This window comes from Mercenaria mercenaria, chromosome 1 (assembly GCF_021730395.1).
Source record: "Mercenaria mercenaria strain notata chromosome 1, MADL_Memer_1, whole genome shotgun sequence".
Taxonomy (NCBI): Eukaryota; Metazoa; Mollusca; class Bivalvia; order Venerida; family Veneridae; genus Mercenaria; species Mercenaria mercenaria.
Genome location: NC_069361.1, coordinates 94,987,493 through 95,006,922, shown reverse-complemented (window position 1 = coordinate 95,006,922; position 19,430 = coordinate 94,987,493). Strand labels below are relative to the sequence as shown.

Here is a 19,430-nt window from a genome sequence, read left to right as displayed (position 1 = left end):
TCAGTTCTGTTCTGTATAATAACCATTCCATTGTCATCTAATATGGAGACAGTTTAGTGTTAACAAACTGTCTCTAAGTAATAGTCCCCTGATAATCATTGTTTTTCTCTTACAGCTTATCAACTGCAAACTGTCCTCGCCCTAGCAGGTTTGGACATTAACTGATTCCTCGGTTTTCTCCAGATGTTATAACACGAAAAACATGCGTTATCCATAAATTAAAGGCTCATCCAGCACAAAATAACTGTAATCTGTTGTGTTTCCATGAGGGTGATTATCCCTTACTCTGCTAAATTTCTGTAACGAACTTGTCCATCTTTCAATTTGGACAGTACCATTTACTGTTAACAAGGGGTATTAATCAAAAGGATAAAGACTGTGAATGGCAAGCAGTGCAGATCATGACCAGACTGGTCGCAAAGGCAGAATCAATCGTGTCCAGCATGATAAGGGTCAAGTTATCCACCTGTCATTATCATTCCCTAGTATAGCTGGCTGACTTTACATTACTATCACCAGATGGAGAGAAATTGCAGTTCTCAATTAAAAGGTAATAAGTCTGGAATATTTGTTAATCTTCTGGCTGCATTTACAAGCAACCATCCTCAAGTTAATAGAACCACTGCACATAAATATAAAATGCAGTCAGTTATTAGCATTAAAAGATCTCTAGATAAACTCCAATGCTGAGTTCATCTAAAGACAGTTTTGTAAGGAAACAAGTTTGAGTAAATACTAACACTTACACCAAACATCAATTCAGTGTGCTTCACCATTACAAAGAAATGTAAGCTGACAGGCCAAAATACTGATTTCGATAAATTGTTAAATGGATTCCGACTGCATTTGCAAAGAACTATCCCTACATGTTAGATGATCAGGGTCTCATACTGGGTTAAATTTTATTTTCAAAGATACATGTATGTATAGATGTAGATAGGAGTCCACATGAAGTGTGATTTATGGTTACCAAACGAATCTGCTTTCGCGGGTGATAAAAAGATAAAATTGTATCCAAAGAGTTCACTTTATTTGATTACATGTACCTTGGGTAGATAATTCCAGCCAATAAAAATATGATCCCACTTTCAATCTCTTTTTATAAGAGAATGTATTGGAATAAACCTAACGTAACAAGCTCAAATCGATCATTATCACGCGGAATGTAACCAGGGCCTCCGCTGTCGATAATTGCGATAATTCTAAGAATTTGGCGCTAAATTTTGCGAATTGGCGAAAATGAGTGGCGCATATTATGTTTGGGGTCGTTCATGTTTTTTTCCGTAATGATATAAGCGATCAAGAATTGGTTCTCGGTACACGTGTTTACCTAGGCGCTGGTTGTAAATAAAATCGATAAACAGTCTAAGCGGTGTACATGTATTTGCCGATTTGACTATTGATGTTTTCGGCTATGTTGGGTGACACTTTGAGAAGATAATTGCGTAAATATATGTGAATTGATAATCAATAAGTTATAAAAACATCTGCTAACTTGTATTTGGATTTTTAGAAAAAGATCGGCATATATGTTTGTGACATGCAGTTGTATGGCAATTTTTTTATTAGTACGAAAGATACATATTAAGTTTGTTACTTCTTGCTAATATTTTAGATAACGACAAGTATGAAAAACCCAGAGGAAGCCCTGGTAACATAAAATAAATTATTACTATACAAAGAAAACATGTACCAAAATATTTAGAAACGATACGCTATTTCTCGATCTATGTGATGAAAAACCATACCGGTATATTATATAAAAGGTTAATAGTTATGTGATTCCATAACTTATAATAATTCCAGATGAGCATATGTCTTTTGTTACTTTGTGCCCTGAAAGACAGAGATAGCCGAATGGCATCAAAATATGTTTCAATAATATTCACTCAGTCTGTTACTAACTCTTCAACTTTCTTTCCAATGTGTTTGTGTGAGTCGATCAAAGTATTGAAAGTAATTAGATACGATACATGTTTTTGATAACGATAATGTGACTTTAGCTATAGATAATATATTGAGGATATTTGTTAGTTTTGAGTGAATATGGAAAAAATAGTAACTTTCGCAAACACACAAATAAAGTAGCAAATCCTGACATGTTTTCTACGTATTTTCATAAAATTTTGTTAATGATACCAATGAGGTTATTTACGTCCTTTTTACGTTTGTATGGCATTAAAGTTCAAGGTTTAATTATGCCAATTGGTAATCTAAATAGCTAAATTGGTATTTTCCTTTCAAACTGTGAGTTTCACGCCTCTTTGTCCAACATTCTTGAAACTCCATCAGATTCTTTGTTTGTCCAGGGTCTGCAACAAAGACACCTGTTAACATCGTTATATCACCTCCTTATCTATCAGTACTATACACACTGCTTTGTTTGGCGCGGAGTCTCCTTTTGCTGCATCTTGCAGCAACTTTTGCACTTTTCCTACCATTTGATTGCTTATTTTGTAATAATCCTAAACATATGAAATATTATAGGTGGCTTATCAGATTTTGGTCAACTAAAGGATTTGTTCAAAACTTAACCATGAAGTCCGAATGTGGTTTGAAACCGTATAAACGTACAAAAAAGAAATAATTGCACTTTATTCTTTATCATTTGTAAAGTAATTTTGAATAAAAGGACAAGGAAAATCTGAGAATAAATTGATTCCCAAGCCTTTCATAACAAACAAACGAACGAACGAACAAATTTATTTTCACATAAACTGATTAGTTTCAAGCATAATATACAAATTAATAACATTTGACAAATGAGAGTACAGACGTGCCAATAAAAAGGGCGTGAGTCTCTTGGATGGACCTAATTCATATCAGTACATATACAGTAACATTTCTTATCAGATTAAATATAAGAATAACAAAAGAATTACTGTGGTATCATTTAGCTCTCGACAATCCCAGCTTCTCTCGTATGGTAATGCAATGGGCGTGCTAACATTTATCGTCGCATACAATGCCCGAAAGCCAGCCGACTCGAAACAAAAAAAATGATACCGCAGTACTTAATCTGCAATAATTGTCTTATTCTATTTACTACATGAAGTAATCATCATTATCTGTTTTAACTTTGACCTTTTTTTAATCGGATGACTATTGAAAAAGAAATTTAAGAAAATGGCTGATCATGAAGAAGTTAATTAATGACGTCATTTACACACTGCTGAATTCTTTATTATTAACAAATAACCTTTTAAATAGATTAATTTCAAATGTTTCTTGAATGTAAGATGTAAATCATGTTAATTTTTTTCATTATAGCTTGAAAATGTTGAAAAAATGTTCTACAGAAATAAGTAAATACAGTTCAGATATGTTGCTAGAAATCTGATAAATCCGCCATTTTGACTCTTGTTGCCATGGAAACAAAACGGCCTACAATTTGATCAAATATTTAAATGCATATAACTTTCTCATTTTTAAGCCAATTTTAAAAATTCATTTACTTCTTTAAATGGTTCAAGAACTTCTAGCAGAAGGAATTAACATACGAACAACACTCCCTTTCCCTTTAAATAAAATCAAATGCATATTATAATAAGAGTGTACAATTATCTTACACTACAGTAAATGGCGTGCCGGTATAAAACTCATATAAATTAATTGTTTATAAAGACATACGTTTCTGTTCTATTCACCAGCATTCAAGCACATTAAAAGTTAGTGTGCTCTCTCTCTCTCTTAATGAAATACTGTACTCAACTAAATTAAAGAAAATATTTCAGATTCCTATGCCATATCAACTTATATATCTAACATTTTTAAAGATCGCTTAAACATAAGAAAGATTCAAGGCTTTAAGAATAGTGTATGTCTTATATCGGGATATTGTAAGTTAAAGCCACAATTTACGAAAACCCCTGTTACGGATTAGCTGGATCAATCGGTAAATCCAAGCATATACAAATCGATACACACCTTTGGCTTTCAAACTTAAGTCATCTGATTGCGGAAAATATTTTCAATAGTTTGTAAAACCTTTTTACTACTTATGTTGGAATTAGTTAATAAACAACGGGGATAAAACACAAGAGTGAGCGGAAATACGCTAGTAGAACAGAGATTTTATATCCAAATGGTGAGTCCGATTTTGTTGCCTTCCGCTGTAGAAAGCTTATGAACTTAAGATGGTAGGTAATATACTTTAATACTTTGTTGGTCGTCTTGTTGTGTGCATGTAGATTTGAAAAAATGTTGACATTCATACACCGTCTGGTGCCATATTTTTAATCACTATATGTTTTCAGACTGTCTTCGTTTTAAACTACATAATATGCCTTTGTATTGGAACTAAAAAAATTAAGCATCTATTACGCATGCATTAAATTAAAAGCTTGTGCACGAATTTATAAAAATCAACAATTACAAATACTCATTTATTGGTTAATCAGTTTATAATGTTCTATAACAATAATTCTTTTCCTCTTGTTTCCAGCTCAATTTGATATGATTTATTTTGTGTATAAATAAATCTTTATTTCCGGAATGTGTGGCGCTCGACATGACAATGATCAATTACCGTTTTTCCTGCTAATACACATGCTATTTAAGTTGCTGCCACCTTGGCCATCCGCCTACTCATACAAGTTGTATAACTTGCTGCTATCTTGGCCATTTATCTACACATACGTATTATAGTACTTGTTGTCACCTTGTTCATTCATCTACACATGCATAATGTATTAATTGTTATCATCCCGGTTATTCGATATACATATATATGTTTAATAGCTGTTGTCACCTTGGTCATTCATCTACACATAGTATTACATTACATGTTGCCACCTTGGTCATTCATCTACACATAGTATTACATTACGTGTTGCCACCTTGGTCATTCATCTACACATGCATGGTGTACAAGTTGTTGAATACCCTGCTTTTAGTAACATATACATGTAAATTAATTATTGCCACCTTGCCATATCTATAACAGAAACTATCTTACTTTGCTAGACCTTTGTCATTTATCTACTCAAACATGCATGATGTATTCATTGTTGCCACCCTAGTTATTCGAAAAACATATACATATTCTATTACTTGCTGGCACCTTAGAAATCCGTCTACGCATATGTATACATTACTTGCTGACACTGGTCATTCATCTACACATTCATGATATATTAGAATCTATATTGTGCCATCCTGTTACCGCTATAGTCATAATGTTAATTACTTGCTGCCAATTGATCATCATCTAACAATAAACTGTCGAGATTGTCTTCCACTATGGCCATTCACTAACACAACATGTCTTAGTTTTATTCCTACTATAACTGTCCGTGAAACTTCGGAACAAAATAAATTCACGATTAGCAATTACCCATTATTAAAATAATTTGTGTACACGAATGTAAAGAAACATCAATAACACTCATGTATGGTTAAAACAATTTGAAAAATGTCTATAACAAGTTTCATTTCTTCCTTGTTACCAGCTCAATTTGAATATGATTTATTTTGGTGAATAAATAAATCTAATCACCGAAATGTGGCTCTCGACATGACAATGAACAAATTACGTTTTTCCTGTAATACACATAGCTATTTAATTGCTGCCACCTTGCCATCCAGCTACTCATAACAAGATTATAACATGCGCATATCTTGGCCATTTATCCTTCACCATACTATATATGTACTTGTTGTCACCTTGTTCATTCATCTCAACAACTATAATATAATAGTTATCATCCACGTGTTATACGATATACCCATATAAGTTTAATCTTGAGTTGTACCACCTTGTTGCATTCATTACACAAGTAAAACATGTTGTCTTTTTACATTGTTGTCCATTACGTCGAATTGGTCATTCACTACCATATTGTATAACTTACGGTTGTTGCATTCACTTACAAGCAATCGTCAATCATTCATACATAATCATTTCTAGCAAATATGGTCGAACCAAAATATGGGTTGAATACCCTGCTTATTAGTAACAATACATTGTTAAATTTTATTGCCACCTGCCATTATCAAACATAAATATCATATTAATTGTTCGCCACCTATGCATTTATCTACTCAAACCATGCATGATGTATCATTGTGCACCCAGTTATTCGAAAAACATATACATATAATACTTGCAGACACTTAGAAATCGTTCTACGCATAGTATTACATTATATGCTGACATTGTCATTATCTAACACACAAATTATATTAACTATATGTTGTTCACGCTGTTATTCAGTATACATATACGTTTAATATCTTGCTAGAACTTGATCATCATCTACATATAGATTTTAATATGTGCTTCCCTATGGCCATTCACTTACACATACAATGTTCTATAGTTGCTGTCATCTTGGCCATTCACCTACTCATAGGGCTGTCATCGATAGAAACGATATCGATGTAACAACAATATTTTTTGGTCGATCGATTATCAATTCCCATTTTTAAAAATCAATATTTTACACAGAGAAAAAAACTATCCAGATAAACACTCAGACCCTCTAAAACAACTTTCCTGCCTGCAAAAATGTGCCCTAAGTAACGGAAGTTGTCAATAATGGTCATGTCAAAACTTGTACCGTAGCAGTCTTTTCCAACTAGTCGGCACTACCTGTATGGGGAAATACATAAATACAAATACAACACATGAAAAGCAGGCAATTAAACTAAAAATAACATTAACAAGAAGGTATATAGCATGTACATGAACAAATAGGTTGTTACTCTAACTTAATAATCGATATATCAATGTATTGTCGATATCTGTCTTCCGATATATCAGTATCGTTGATATGACAAAGACCAAATCAATGACAGCCCCACCTACTCATACACGTTATTACACGTTCACCTATACATATATATTATAATAGTTGCTGCCACTTTGGCTATTCACCTACTCATACAACTTACTAAAACAAGGGTTATGCGCATTCATAGTGCCAAGTAAGAAAACCCCATAATAAGTAACTTTAACTCTTTTGAGTGTGGCTTATACCCTACCCTGATGTTTGATCTATGGACCAAAAGAAGAAGCAATGTTTTTGTCTTTTTAGTTTGTTTGTCCTAATTAAAAACGTACGGAATTTGGAGTAAATACATATTTTGATAAGCTACTGCGTTGTGCAATGTACACGTATACCAAGCAATCGCAACAGCTATTCATATGCATAATGCATTCTCTAGCAAAATATCGCGAACCACAAAATATGGCGTACATCATCGTAACAAAAGCATGCTGTTTAAAATTTTATATGTATCATTTCAGATTATATTTGAAATGCATCAATAATGTTAATTGTTTAAACCAAAAAAAAACAAGGGAGAGAGTTTCTACACAATCCTTCATGCTGTAATTATGAAACGTTTCATGTTGTAAATACATATGAATAAAATATTGTCAATTTATAGCTTATATGATGTATTTGTAGTTCACCTAGTTTGTTTTATGCGGTTTATGTAGTCAGACAACAAATTAACTGCTACACCTAATATACTGTTCGATGTTTCAGGCTGATGAATTAACAGAAGAGCAAATAGCCGGTATGTAATATCTTTGCTAGTAAAGCTTTTTGAGTCTTAGTAATCTGCCTGTTGTAAGTTGTCCTAAAGTCAGACTGAGCCGCGCCATGAGAAAACCAACAAAGTGGATTTGCGACCAGCATGGATCCAGACCAGCTTGCGCATCCGTTCAGGATCCATGCTGTTCGCTCTCAAACCTATTGCAATGAGAGAAACCATTTGCGAAGAGCATGGATTCTGCGCTGGTCTAGATCCATGCTGGTCACAAATGCACTGTTGTTTTCTCATGGTGCAGCTTAAATTAAATATAAGTACAGCATCTAGATCATTACAAACCTCGATAACGTCAATAAAGAGATTACGATTTTCATAATGTATCTTTGCAGAATTCAAGGAGGCATTCAGTCTGTTTGACAAGGATGGAGATGGCAACATCACAACCAATGAGTTGAGAACAGTTATGCGGTCATTGGGTCAAAACCCTACAAATGCAGAGTTACAGGACCTGATTAACGAGGTAGATGCTGATGGTGAGTTGAATGACGAAATACATTTTTGCCGTTTTACTTTCTTTGCTTGTTTTTATTTTTTGACCGACATAACATCTAATTTTCCGTCCCTGTTGATCAGTCGCGTATCTTTGTATTAGAATAGTAATAACTGAGGATTCAGATTTGTTAAACGTTTTCCTTAACCTGCATTTGAGTCATTGCATTATAAAAGATGGAATATAAGTACTGGATGACATATGTATATAATAAATAGTATTGTATGTGAAGATATCTAAACACAGTCCGTACGGACAGATTGTGTCGGTTTCTACACTTTTTAATGTGTAACAATACATTTTGGATATACATGTGTATATATACATTAAATCCATCACGTATCAAAATTGGTAGGTCTTTACCATAGTTATTTAACATTGTTATAAATTGTAAATCTCTATCATGTTTTTTTTAAATTGTCAATACACAGCTGAACAAAATTCATAATGGGCCAATACATAGGTATTGAATCCAAAGAAATCCTGTCTTTTCCTGAACATTTCCTAACCATTCTGTTCTAAGGTTTTTTATTCAAAAAATAAAGACAACAACAACATACAGATATAGGTGATCGAAGAACATCGCATAAACGTATAAACGTCTAAACTGACGTGCAACATGATAGTATTTCCTGATATTTATCTAACTGTTATATTCAATAGGTCCGGCGGTGCATAAGAATATCAATCAAATGCACAATCCTAATAAAAACTGGAAACTTTAGTTCCCAATTGGGAAGCTCATTACATAGATTTATATTGTATTGCTTGTCTTTCATAAAATACTTAAGTAGCACAACTATTCTATCAAGAACGCCGCCAAGAGGGGCAATATACGCCCGAAGGGTTACATCAGAGGATGGGAGCAAAATTTAAAGAACTTGACTGTTGAAGCCCAAAGGATAGGAACAACAAAGGGAAGAAATTCCAAAAACAAATCTAAGTCCACAAAAACATATTCTAAGTCCACAAAAAATCCTTACCAGGTATGTCAAAATACACCTACAAATTTGAGATACCATCCATGTTGTACCACAGAAAAGTGGCTTTGGTTTTCCCTACGGCCAATGATAAAAAAGTTTCAAAATAAGCTATTTATAGTAACATAAAAGGAAAGTAATTCAAAAATAATAATAAGTAATGTATAATCACCCCTTGAATATGGTGTCTGCTTTTTAATGTTGTCTTTTGCAGTTCCTGTGATATGCAGGCTCTATAACCTCAGATCCCCTTTCTAAATTCCAGTTTGTTTAGTTCAGTGACCTCGTTTAGGGCAAACCCATTATTTTAACTGGTGACCATGCGCCGCTTTTCATGGAATTACACACTAGTGTAGCATTGAAGGTTCCATGTGCACCGCCGTATGAACACATCTGCGGATGTCTCAAAATCGTTCTTTTTTGTACTATTAGCATGTGTAAATGTTGAGTTCGGCTTAACCCGGAGCTAGAGGGCTTGTACGGTAGCATGTATTTCCACTACCGTCCATGAATAGGCTCAATCAAACCGAGCGTGCAACATTTTCGTTTTGGTTGTGTTGAGCGACCTGTGGAGTTTTCACTTTTTCTATTGTAAGTGAACAAAAAAGGGATCTGCCAAATAAGAACAAGAGCGCTGCAATGCAGAGAAATATCACAAAGCAAAGTCGTATATGACCTTTGACCCCTAAGTGTGACCTTGACTTTGAAGCGAGTCATCCGCAACATGCGCTCTGCACGTCATCTCGGTGTGGCGAACGTTTGTGCCAAGTTTCTTTGAAATCCTTCAAGCAGTTCACGAGTTACAGAGCGGACACGAAACAAACTGATATGACCTTTGACCCCTAAGTGTGACCTTGACCTTGAAGCGAGACATCCAAAAAATGCGCTGTGCACGTCGTCTTGGTGTAGTGAATATTTGTGACAAGTTTCTATGAAATCCTTCAAGGGGTTCAAGAGTTACATAGCGGACACGAAATTGCTAACGGACGGACGGGCGGACATTGGGGGTACAACATAATACGTCCCTTCGGGCGTATAATAAAACAATTCTTTATATTGCCCTGCTAACAAAATAATACTTCCTGATGCTTCAACAGTTTGCACAGTTTTTCAACAATACATGTCTTATTTCAAATTTTATGTTGCTTAAGGAGGTAGGTTACCTTGTTATAAGGGTAAAATCAAATTAGTTGAACCGCAGCATCGTTTTGTATTTCGTGTGATATGAAGTTTTAACTGCTTAAATCTCAGATTCGTTTGTCTCTGTCCCTTCAAGTTCATTTTTTATCCAGGTTTGAAGAACATGACCCTCCAAATGTATTTCATATTGAAAGAAGAAGGAAAATACGGATATTTAACACTTTTCAGTGTATTTTAGTTTCATTTATATCCGTAGAAGTCTGCATAATCTATAATTTTACTAGTATGCACGTTAGCTTTCTAATATAAGCTTAAAATATATATGTCGCGGGACTCGTGTTTCCATGGTAACGCATTTTCTTTCATTTTCAAACAATTATGTATAGAAATAGGGGTTTTCGACGGATTCAGTGCCATTTTGTTAATGACCAACATGGAATATTTGGGTAATATTATTAGCAAAATACCAAGCACTATACATGGTACCCTATTTTTCTTAATGTTTAAAGTAACCATGGCAACAGAGATGTTTAAAATGGCTTATGTCTTGCCTTTTGTCGTAATTTCTTATCAAATAATATTGAATTAGATTATCTTTCTAGTTGATGTAGCTTTAAAACATAGTATTTCTAACGTAAGTTATATTTTCGTGTTATCTGCATTTATTCAAACAAATTTCTAAGCTTAGAATACTTACAGCAGTACCCCTCGTCTGGCATTTTTCATGGAAAAATCGTTCAACATGTTACTATTATTCTCATGGATATTGGTGAAATGAAAATAAAAAGCCGATGCTGTGTTTCTTAAATAGACTAGTGTCAACGCTTTTGAAATTTACATTTAGATACATAGGTCACGGGCTTCGTTTCCATGGTAACATCAATTCAATTCAAGAAACCACAATTTTCTACTGAAATTTGAACAATTTTAGATCTTAGTTTTAGTATATAAGTAACAAATTATCAACGGAACCTGAAAAATAGGTATTACAAATCGGCCTGCTAGATTTTTTATTTGAAAATGACCGTAACAAGTAACCTCTCACCCAACTATATTCCAAATAACATTGGTTACCATCATCCATTTTCTTACATTCCGCATAACATTTCAATATAACTACACAAAAGAAGCAAAATATTGATTATTATTCAGAGCAAAAGACTAATAAAAAATATTTCAGCAAATAAAGGTTATTTGAAAATAGTTTGAATAAAGAAAATGCACAGAATTACGTACTTTCAAGATAAAAGCTATTCATTTTGCGCGGTAACTGACACGTAACGTCATGACGTCAATGACGTCATTTTAAGGCAACATTGTTTTGAAGCGTTTCTGCGGCAATTTATTCATTATTTCTGCATTATTTAACCATAAAGCGTCAGATCGAAGACAGGTCTATGATTTGTTTTCAGAAGAATGAATATACAAACACATTTAGTTTGTCGTAAACGTCGTCGTAAATCGTCACGTTAGCTTCCGGTTGGACATGCGCACATACAAATATAAAGGTAACCTACCTCCTTAAATATTGTACTAGCCCATAATGCTTTTATGCTATCGTATGCATCATTTAAAGTCTTCATACGGACCTGAGCGAAAACCTAAAAACAAAAAAAAATCTATGTGGAAAATATCTTCAGTGACACAGGTCGTCTTGCATTGCAAGTTGGAAGTTTTGGGAAAAAAGGGCATTTGCTTTCTCAGTTATATCTTTTTGGAATAAAATACCACAAGACCTTAGAGATATGACTTCCCCTTTCAAATTTTAAAAGGCCGTGAAAGTCCATTTAAGGTCAAGTGAGCTATGTAGTTTCCATGTCTTTATAGTAATTCTTATAATTCAATGGATCTATCATTTTATGCTTCGGTATTCTAAATTAGTTTTAGTTGTAACTAGGCTGGTATTTTTTTCTCATTTTATAAATATGTCCCACATAGTAGCGCAATAATTGACAGTATTATTATGGATACATGACCTAAGGCTGTGGTATGCCACCAATAACAGGGACCACAATGGAAATAAGACAAACCTTGGGTTTATCTTTTTTGCGTTATTCCTGGTATTGGTGTGCATATCATTGGTCAATATCAGAGTGTTATATTACTGCTTTGTTATGCTGTTTGTTTTATATTTATATAGCATACGTTGCTTTATGCTACGATTAAGATGTACACTAAATGTCAAATAAAACTTACTTACTTAAGGGGTCATAATTCTGGCTGCATGGAATTCAAGGTAAGTATACATATTTGTGTTTCCGACTGGAAAGTGAAATTGTCTGTTTGGGATGTTTTGAAATTAAGAAATGCAACAGTTATATAAAAACCTTGTGGAGACAAAGCATCTGAACGGTATAAATTTAAGTAAAGTATCTACGTTTAATTTGGCATATTTGAAACCACGTATACTCTTATGCGGTAGACCTTTTGATGGAGGGAGACAAGTAAAAAATCAAAGGCCTGAATGGCCTGAGTCGGCTAATGATTGATGTACTGACAGTATAGTCTACCAGTTTCAGTTTGTTTTTAGTTTTTTTTTCTTAAAATTTCATAACACAGCTCGATATTTACCCAAAATATTATATCCGGATACGATTACACTTTTCTCCAGTTTGAACAATATATTTTACAAATTGTGATGATACGAAGACATTTAGCAGCAATTGGCAGTATCTGACATTGAAGTTTACGGTTAAATTACCTCTTATTTAAATCTTTTCATAAAAAAGTTGTTTCGTTTCGCCAAACATAGACGATCTACTTTCGATATCAAAAACTACAAGAAAATACAATTTAATGTTTCGCCGATTTGTTTATTTCTCGAAAAATAAGAATTAAAATCATTTTTAATATCAATAGTAACTAAACAAACCAGTAAGAGCTTCTTCTTCCGATAATTTATCCGTTTACTGACTGCAAAATTCAACCCACGCAAAGTTTATAGAAATCATACGATGCGTGTTTACGTTCAATGTGGGAGAATTAAGGCTGATCGGCTATGTTACCTAACGCATCCAGACGATTCAGATTTTGTTTTTAAAAAAGCATTGTGTGCGTTTCTGTAATTTTATATACGTTTTTATACGCTTAGAAATTATTAGACATGCGTATTTGCATTATTTCTATACGTAATTTACGCTAATACGCATCTTATCTGGAGCCCTGCTGGAACTATTTTTTGTCTTTCGCTGGATGTTACCCAAGCTTTGTAAGCCTGCGCAATTCTTAAAATGCACATTTATGCTTAATGAGTTACATTCGAGAATTGCACAATTACAGGTCATAAATATGACAGATTACATCGTATATTGGTCATAGCAAAGGGAATTGACACAACTTAACTTATTCATGCAGTGAACTGTTTGAAATTTGAGAAATCTAATGGAACTACATCCCTTCACATGTTATTCGGTCCGTTTAGAGAATCGTTGGATAGCAAGGACTCGTCAAAAGGCTTTCAGCCTTTAGCCGACTCAAAAATGATGATTTTGCAATTGTCATATGTAACTATATAGTAACAAGTTTCCCGTTCGCGAAGTAAGGAAAAACTATAACTTGATTTCCGGAACGGGAAGTTTCCCCTATTGGCTTTGCAGTTATTATTGTCTTGTATTTCAGGAAATGGAACAATAGATTTCCCGGAATTCCTCACTATGATGTCACGTAAAATGAAAAATACAGACAGCGAAGAAGAAATACGCGAGGCTTTCAGGGTTTTTGATAAAGATGGAAACGGTTTTATTAGTTCTACTGAAATTAGACGTGTTATGACAAATCTAGGGGAAAAACTTACAGATGACGAAATGGGTGATATGATCAGAGAGGCTGATATGGATGGTGATGGTCATGTCAATTATGAAGGTAAGTCTCGCCTTATCAACTTGCTTTTCTAACAAAAAGTGTTAGGGTAAGTGATATAACCAGTTGGCTACTGGCGACGGTTTCGTATCCTTAGCCCCTCACAAGTATGAGTGAGAACAATGTTTCGGGACTTTAGGGAGACTTCAAACTAGCTGAAAGTTGTCACGTTACATTAATTGGCTTAAAACTGAACAATTACAATAAAATATTTCTATTTCTTGAAAGGAATTGCGGATAAACGTTTTAATAGTTAATAAATCATATGAATGCGATTAGTGTAATGTCCAATGATAGCTGAAAAACTGTAAAAAGACTTGACTTGTATATATCCTTAATTATGCACTCAATCTAATTCTTATATCTCTTTCCAGAATTCGTGATAATGATGACGACTCCGTAACCAGAGACTAATGAATAATAGCTGTAATAAGAAGAAAGTGATTAGAGCTGTTCCGACATAAATATCTTTCAAGAATTATACACATAGCGCCTGGATTTATCGCATGGCATTGCATTTTCATCATTCTTCCTTCCAGTGTTTATACACATGGCGCCATGATACGTGACATGTCCTTGTATGTATGTATTTTCCTTCAGGCGATTATACACATCACACCTCGATACATAACATGTCATTGTATTTTAATCATTCTTCCTTCCAGCGATTATACACATGAGTCTCGATCGATACATGACATGTCATTGTATTTCAATCATTCTTCCTTTCAGCGATTATACACATGGGTCTCGATCGATACATGACATGTCATTGTATTTCAATCATTCTTCCTTTCAGCGATTATACACATGGGTCTCGATCGATACATGACATGTCGTTGTATTTCAGTCATTCTTATTTCCAGCGATTATACGCTTGGCGCCTTAATACATGACATGTCATTGTATTTTAATCATTATTCCTTCAAGAGATTATACACATGGTGCCACGATACACGACATGTCAATGTACCTTAGCCATTTATTCAACAGATAATTCACATGGCGGCTCGATAGTGACATGTGATTGTATTTGAATCTTTGTTCTGTCAAGCGATTATGCTCATGGTGCCTCATTACATGGCATGCTATTGTATTTTGATTATTATTTACTTAAGTGATAATACACATAGCACCTACATACGTGACATGCTATTGTATTTTGATCATTTTTAAGTGATTATATAGATAGCGCCTCGAATCATGGCATGACATTGTATTTTAATCCTTAATTCCTTCGAGCGATTACTCACATAGCGCAACAATACATGACATTATAATTTAAACATTATTCCTTTCAGTGTGTATACACAATCATGGCGCCTCATTTCTTGACATGTCATTGTATTTTGATCAATTTTTATTCAAGAGATTATGGTGCCTCGATACGTGACATACTATTGTATTTTGATCATTATTCATTTAAGAGATTATACTCATGCCGCTTCGATACATGACATATCACTGTATCTTAATTATCGTTCCGTCTAGGTTTTATACTCATGACCTGTCATTGTATTTTAATTGTTAGTCCCTCAAGAGATTATACATATGGTGCCAAGATACATGTCATGGCATTGTATTTTCATCATTATTCCTTTAAGAGATTATACACATAGAGTCTCAATACGGGACATGCTATTGTATTTTGATCACTCTTCCTTCAAGAGATTATACACATGGTGCCTTAATACGCGACTAGTTATTGTATCTTTAATGTAATTCATTCAAGAGATTATACACATGGCGTCTCGATACGTGACATGCTATTTCATTTTGATCATTATCCCTTTAAGAGATTATACACATAGCGCCTCAATACGTGACATGCTAGTTCATTTTGATCATTATTCTCTTAAGAGATTATATACATAGCGCCTCAATACGTGATATGCTATTTCATTTTGATCATTATCCCTGTAAGAGATTATACACATAGCGCCTCAATACGTGACATGCTAGTTCATTTTGATCATTATTCTCTTAAGAGATTATACACATAGCGCTTCAACACGTCACATGCTATTTCATTTTGATCATTATTCCTTCAAGAGATTATGCACATAGCGCCTCAACACGTGTCATGCTATTTAATTTTGATCATTATTCCTTCAAGCGATTATATACATAGCGCCTTAATACGTGACATGTTATTTCATTTTGATCATTATTCCTTCAAGAGATAGATTATGCACATAGCGCCTCAATACGTGACATGCTATTTAATTTTGATCATTATTCCTTCAAGAGATTATATACATAGCGCCTCAATACGTGACATGCTATTTCGTTTTGATCATTATTCTCTTAAGAGATTATATACATAGCGCCTCAATACGTGACATGCTATTTCGTTTTGATCATTATTCTCTTAAGAGATTATATACATAGCGCCTCGTTACGTGGCATGCTATTGCATTTTTATCATTATTCCTTCAAGAGATTATACACATAGCGCCTAAATACGTAACATGCTGTTGTATCTTGATATTATTTATTTCAGAGGTTATACATAGCGCCTCTAAATGTGACTTGCTATTTCAGTCTGATCATTATTCATTCAAGAGATTATACACATAGCGAATCAATACGTGGCATGCTATTTCATTTTGATCATTATTCCTTCAAGAGATTATATACATAGCGCCTCAATACGTGACATGCTATTTCATTTTGATCATTATTCCTTCAAGAGATAGATTATGTACATAGCGCCTCAACACGTGACATGCTATTTCATTTTGATCATTATTCCTTCAAGAGATTATACACATAGTGCCTTTAAATGTGACTTGCTATTTCAGTCTGATCATTATTCATTCAAGAGATTATACACATAGCGTATCAATACGTGGCATGCTATTTCATTTTGATCATTATTCCTTTAAGAGATTATACACATAGCGCCTCAATACGTGACATGCTATTTCATTTTGATCATTATTCCTTTAAGAGATTATACACATAGCACCTCAATACGCGACATGTTATTGTATTTTGATCATTATTCTCTTAAGATATTATATACATAGCGTATCAATACGTGACCTGCTATTGTATTTTGATAATTATTCCTTCAAGAGATTATATACATAGCGCATCAATACGTGACATGCTATTTCATTTTGATCATTATTCCTTCAAGAGATTATACACATATAATAGCGCCTCAATACGTGAAATGTTATTTCATTTTGATCATTATTCTTTCAAGAGATTATACACATAGCACCTCAATACGTGAAATGTTATTTCATTTTGATCATTATTCTTTCAAGAGATTATACACATAGCGCCTTAATACGCGACATGCTATTGTATTTTGATCATTATTCTCTTAAGAGATTATATACATAGTGCCTCAATACGTGACATGCTATTGTATTTTAATCATTGTTCCTTCAATGATTTACTTTCGCCATCTATTTTCGTGTTACCATAAACTGTCATCTATGCAAGTCTTAGCTTTAAAGTATTGTTAAAAGTATCAAAATACAAATACATACACCGAAATGCTGTTAAACCATTTTCGAGGACACGTTGAACTGATTTCAAGGTTAAACGTTTCCTTGATCAATGGTTTATAATTCACGCACCAATTTTGTATAGCTTTATTAGTTTCTAGCTTTTACAACAAATAATATAAACCATTTTCAAACCAACAAATATACCATTGTGATCTGGTATTGTTGTTATATTATTATGTTTGAAATACAGTATTGTAATGAATGTTCTTTTCTGTTGTTGCTGTTTTGCTGATAATATACAGTTTCACGGCCAGTATATTTCAAGCTGAGAGTGTGTATTTGTCTATTTTTAGTCAAATCAATCCGTCTTTCTTCTTTCCTATTTTGTATATATTTATATTATACATTCAATACGTTTATACAGAGCAATGCAAGGGTGGCACATAACACTGTTTCGACAGTAAGACTGTGTGCCTGTCGAGTGTATATCAAAATCCCCTTGATCAAAATTCCCTCCACTGAAAAATGACTGGGTGTTACAAAATCCCCTTCGCACATTTGCAGGGGTTATCATAATCCCCTCTGTGATTAACATTATAGATATATAGATATCAGTGCTCCAAATTATATTATGTTTGCTAAAGGCATTATATTTACGTGCTTTATGCAATAGACTTTTAAGTTGTATATAGTTGTATTTGAACTTGATGAAATAAGTAAAAATCACAGAGGGGATTATGATACCCCCTGCAAAAGTATGAAGGGGATTTTGTAACACCATGTCATTTTTCAGTGAAGGGGATTTTGATCAAGGGGATTTTGATTGTCTCCCGTGCCTGTCGCACGTTAACTCACATACTAACTTAACTTTACACAGATTGTTGGCCTCATCGCGAGAAGACTATTTGTCTAATGTTTACTATGGTTAAATCTTAAATAAGATTATTTGAAACTATAGAATGCAACCAAACAAGAAATATCATTCTTGGTTTGTCCATGAGAGGTAATGAGATATGCAAAGCCGACCTCACCCGCCCGCTTAGTATCTCCTTCCGCTGGCGCGGCTTGTGATCTTTAAAGGAAAGTAGTTAATTTATTCAAATAAATGCGTAGCATGTTAACATATCTGATTTAATAAGTCTTTGTATAAAACTGTCACCAAACAACTTGTCAGATCTAAAAGTGTATGTGCTTTTCTATGCAAAGGATATGGCATTTTGCACAGTCAGTATTTTTAGAATACCGCTTAATATTTATATCTAAATTACCTTTTTGAAGATGACCAAAGACATATTCATAACGATGGAATTCTTCAGCTGAGTACTTGTGATTGAACCTAACATTATGTTAAGATTAAATGTACTTTTATTGTAGTCGACAGACTATTTATGGAGTATTTTCAGTGATCTTTTGCCCCATTATCAATTGTAAAATAGTGGGCTTCAAAATCAGTACTTCGAATTATATGAATAATATAATCCTGAATAAAATCATAAGAAATCGTACACAACCTATAGTTATCAATATAGGTATATTATGAATATAAAATATATGAAATATAGTAATCTTTAGCTTTTCTAACTATAGGGAACGGAAACCTTATACACAATAGAATGCAGTCGTATATAACTGTAAATGAAGTACTGAAGGGCCTCCGTTGTCGAGTTGCTATGGTTACTGTCTCTAAATCATTCTCCCTTCCCCTGTCCTCAGATAAAGGAAAACCGTTTTGACCTTTTCATGATTTTATAGAACAAAAATTGACCACCGGCAAGTGTTCATAATTATAGTCTATTATTTCGATGACGTTTTCGATGATATGTATGTGTTTTTTTAGTGCATGTGCTTTCGAAGAAAGGTTTTAAAATGATTGCATACCTTTCAGATTGATTTATGTTTCAATAACTTTACCAGTTTCATCAATTAACACATTTA

General features: G+C 33.7%; 1 protein-coding gene across 1 annotated transcript; it reads left to right on the top strand.

The window, feature by feature from the left end:
- The first annotated feature begins 7,484 nt into the window (after positions 1-7,484).
- Positions 7,485-15,952, top strand: LOC128546671 (calmodulin-A-like). Its single transcript, XM_053517783.1, has 4 exons — positions 7,485-7,524; positions 7,890-8,033; positions 13,789-14,031; positions 14,403-15,952. Exons 1-4 carry the CDS (start codon positions 7,485-7,487, stop codon positions 14,429-14,431), a joined length of 456 nt encoding a protein of 151 aa, XP_053373758.1. The 3' UTR covers positions 14,432-15,952.
- Positions 15,953-19,430: the final 3,478 nt, after the last annotated feature.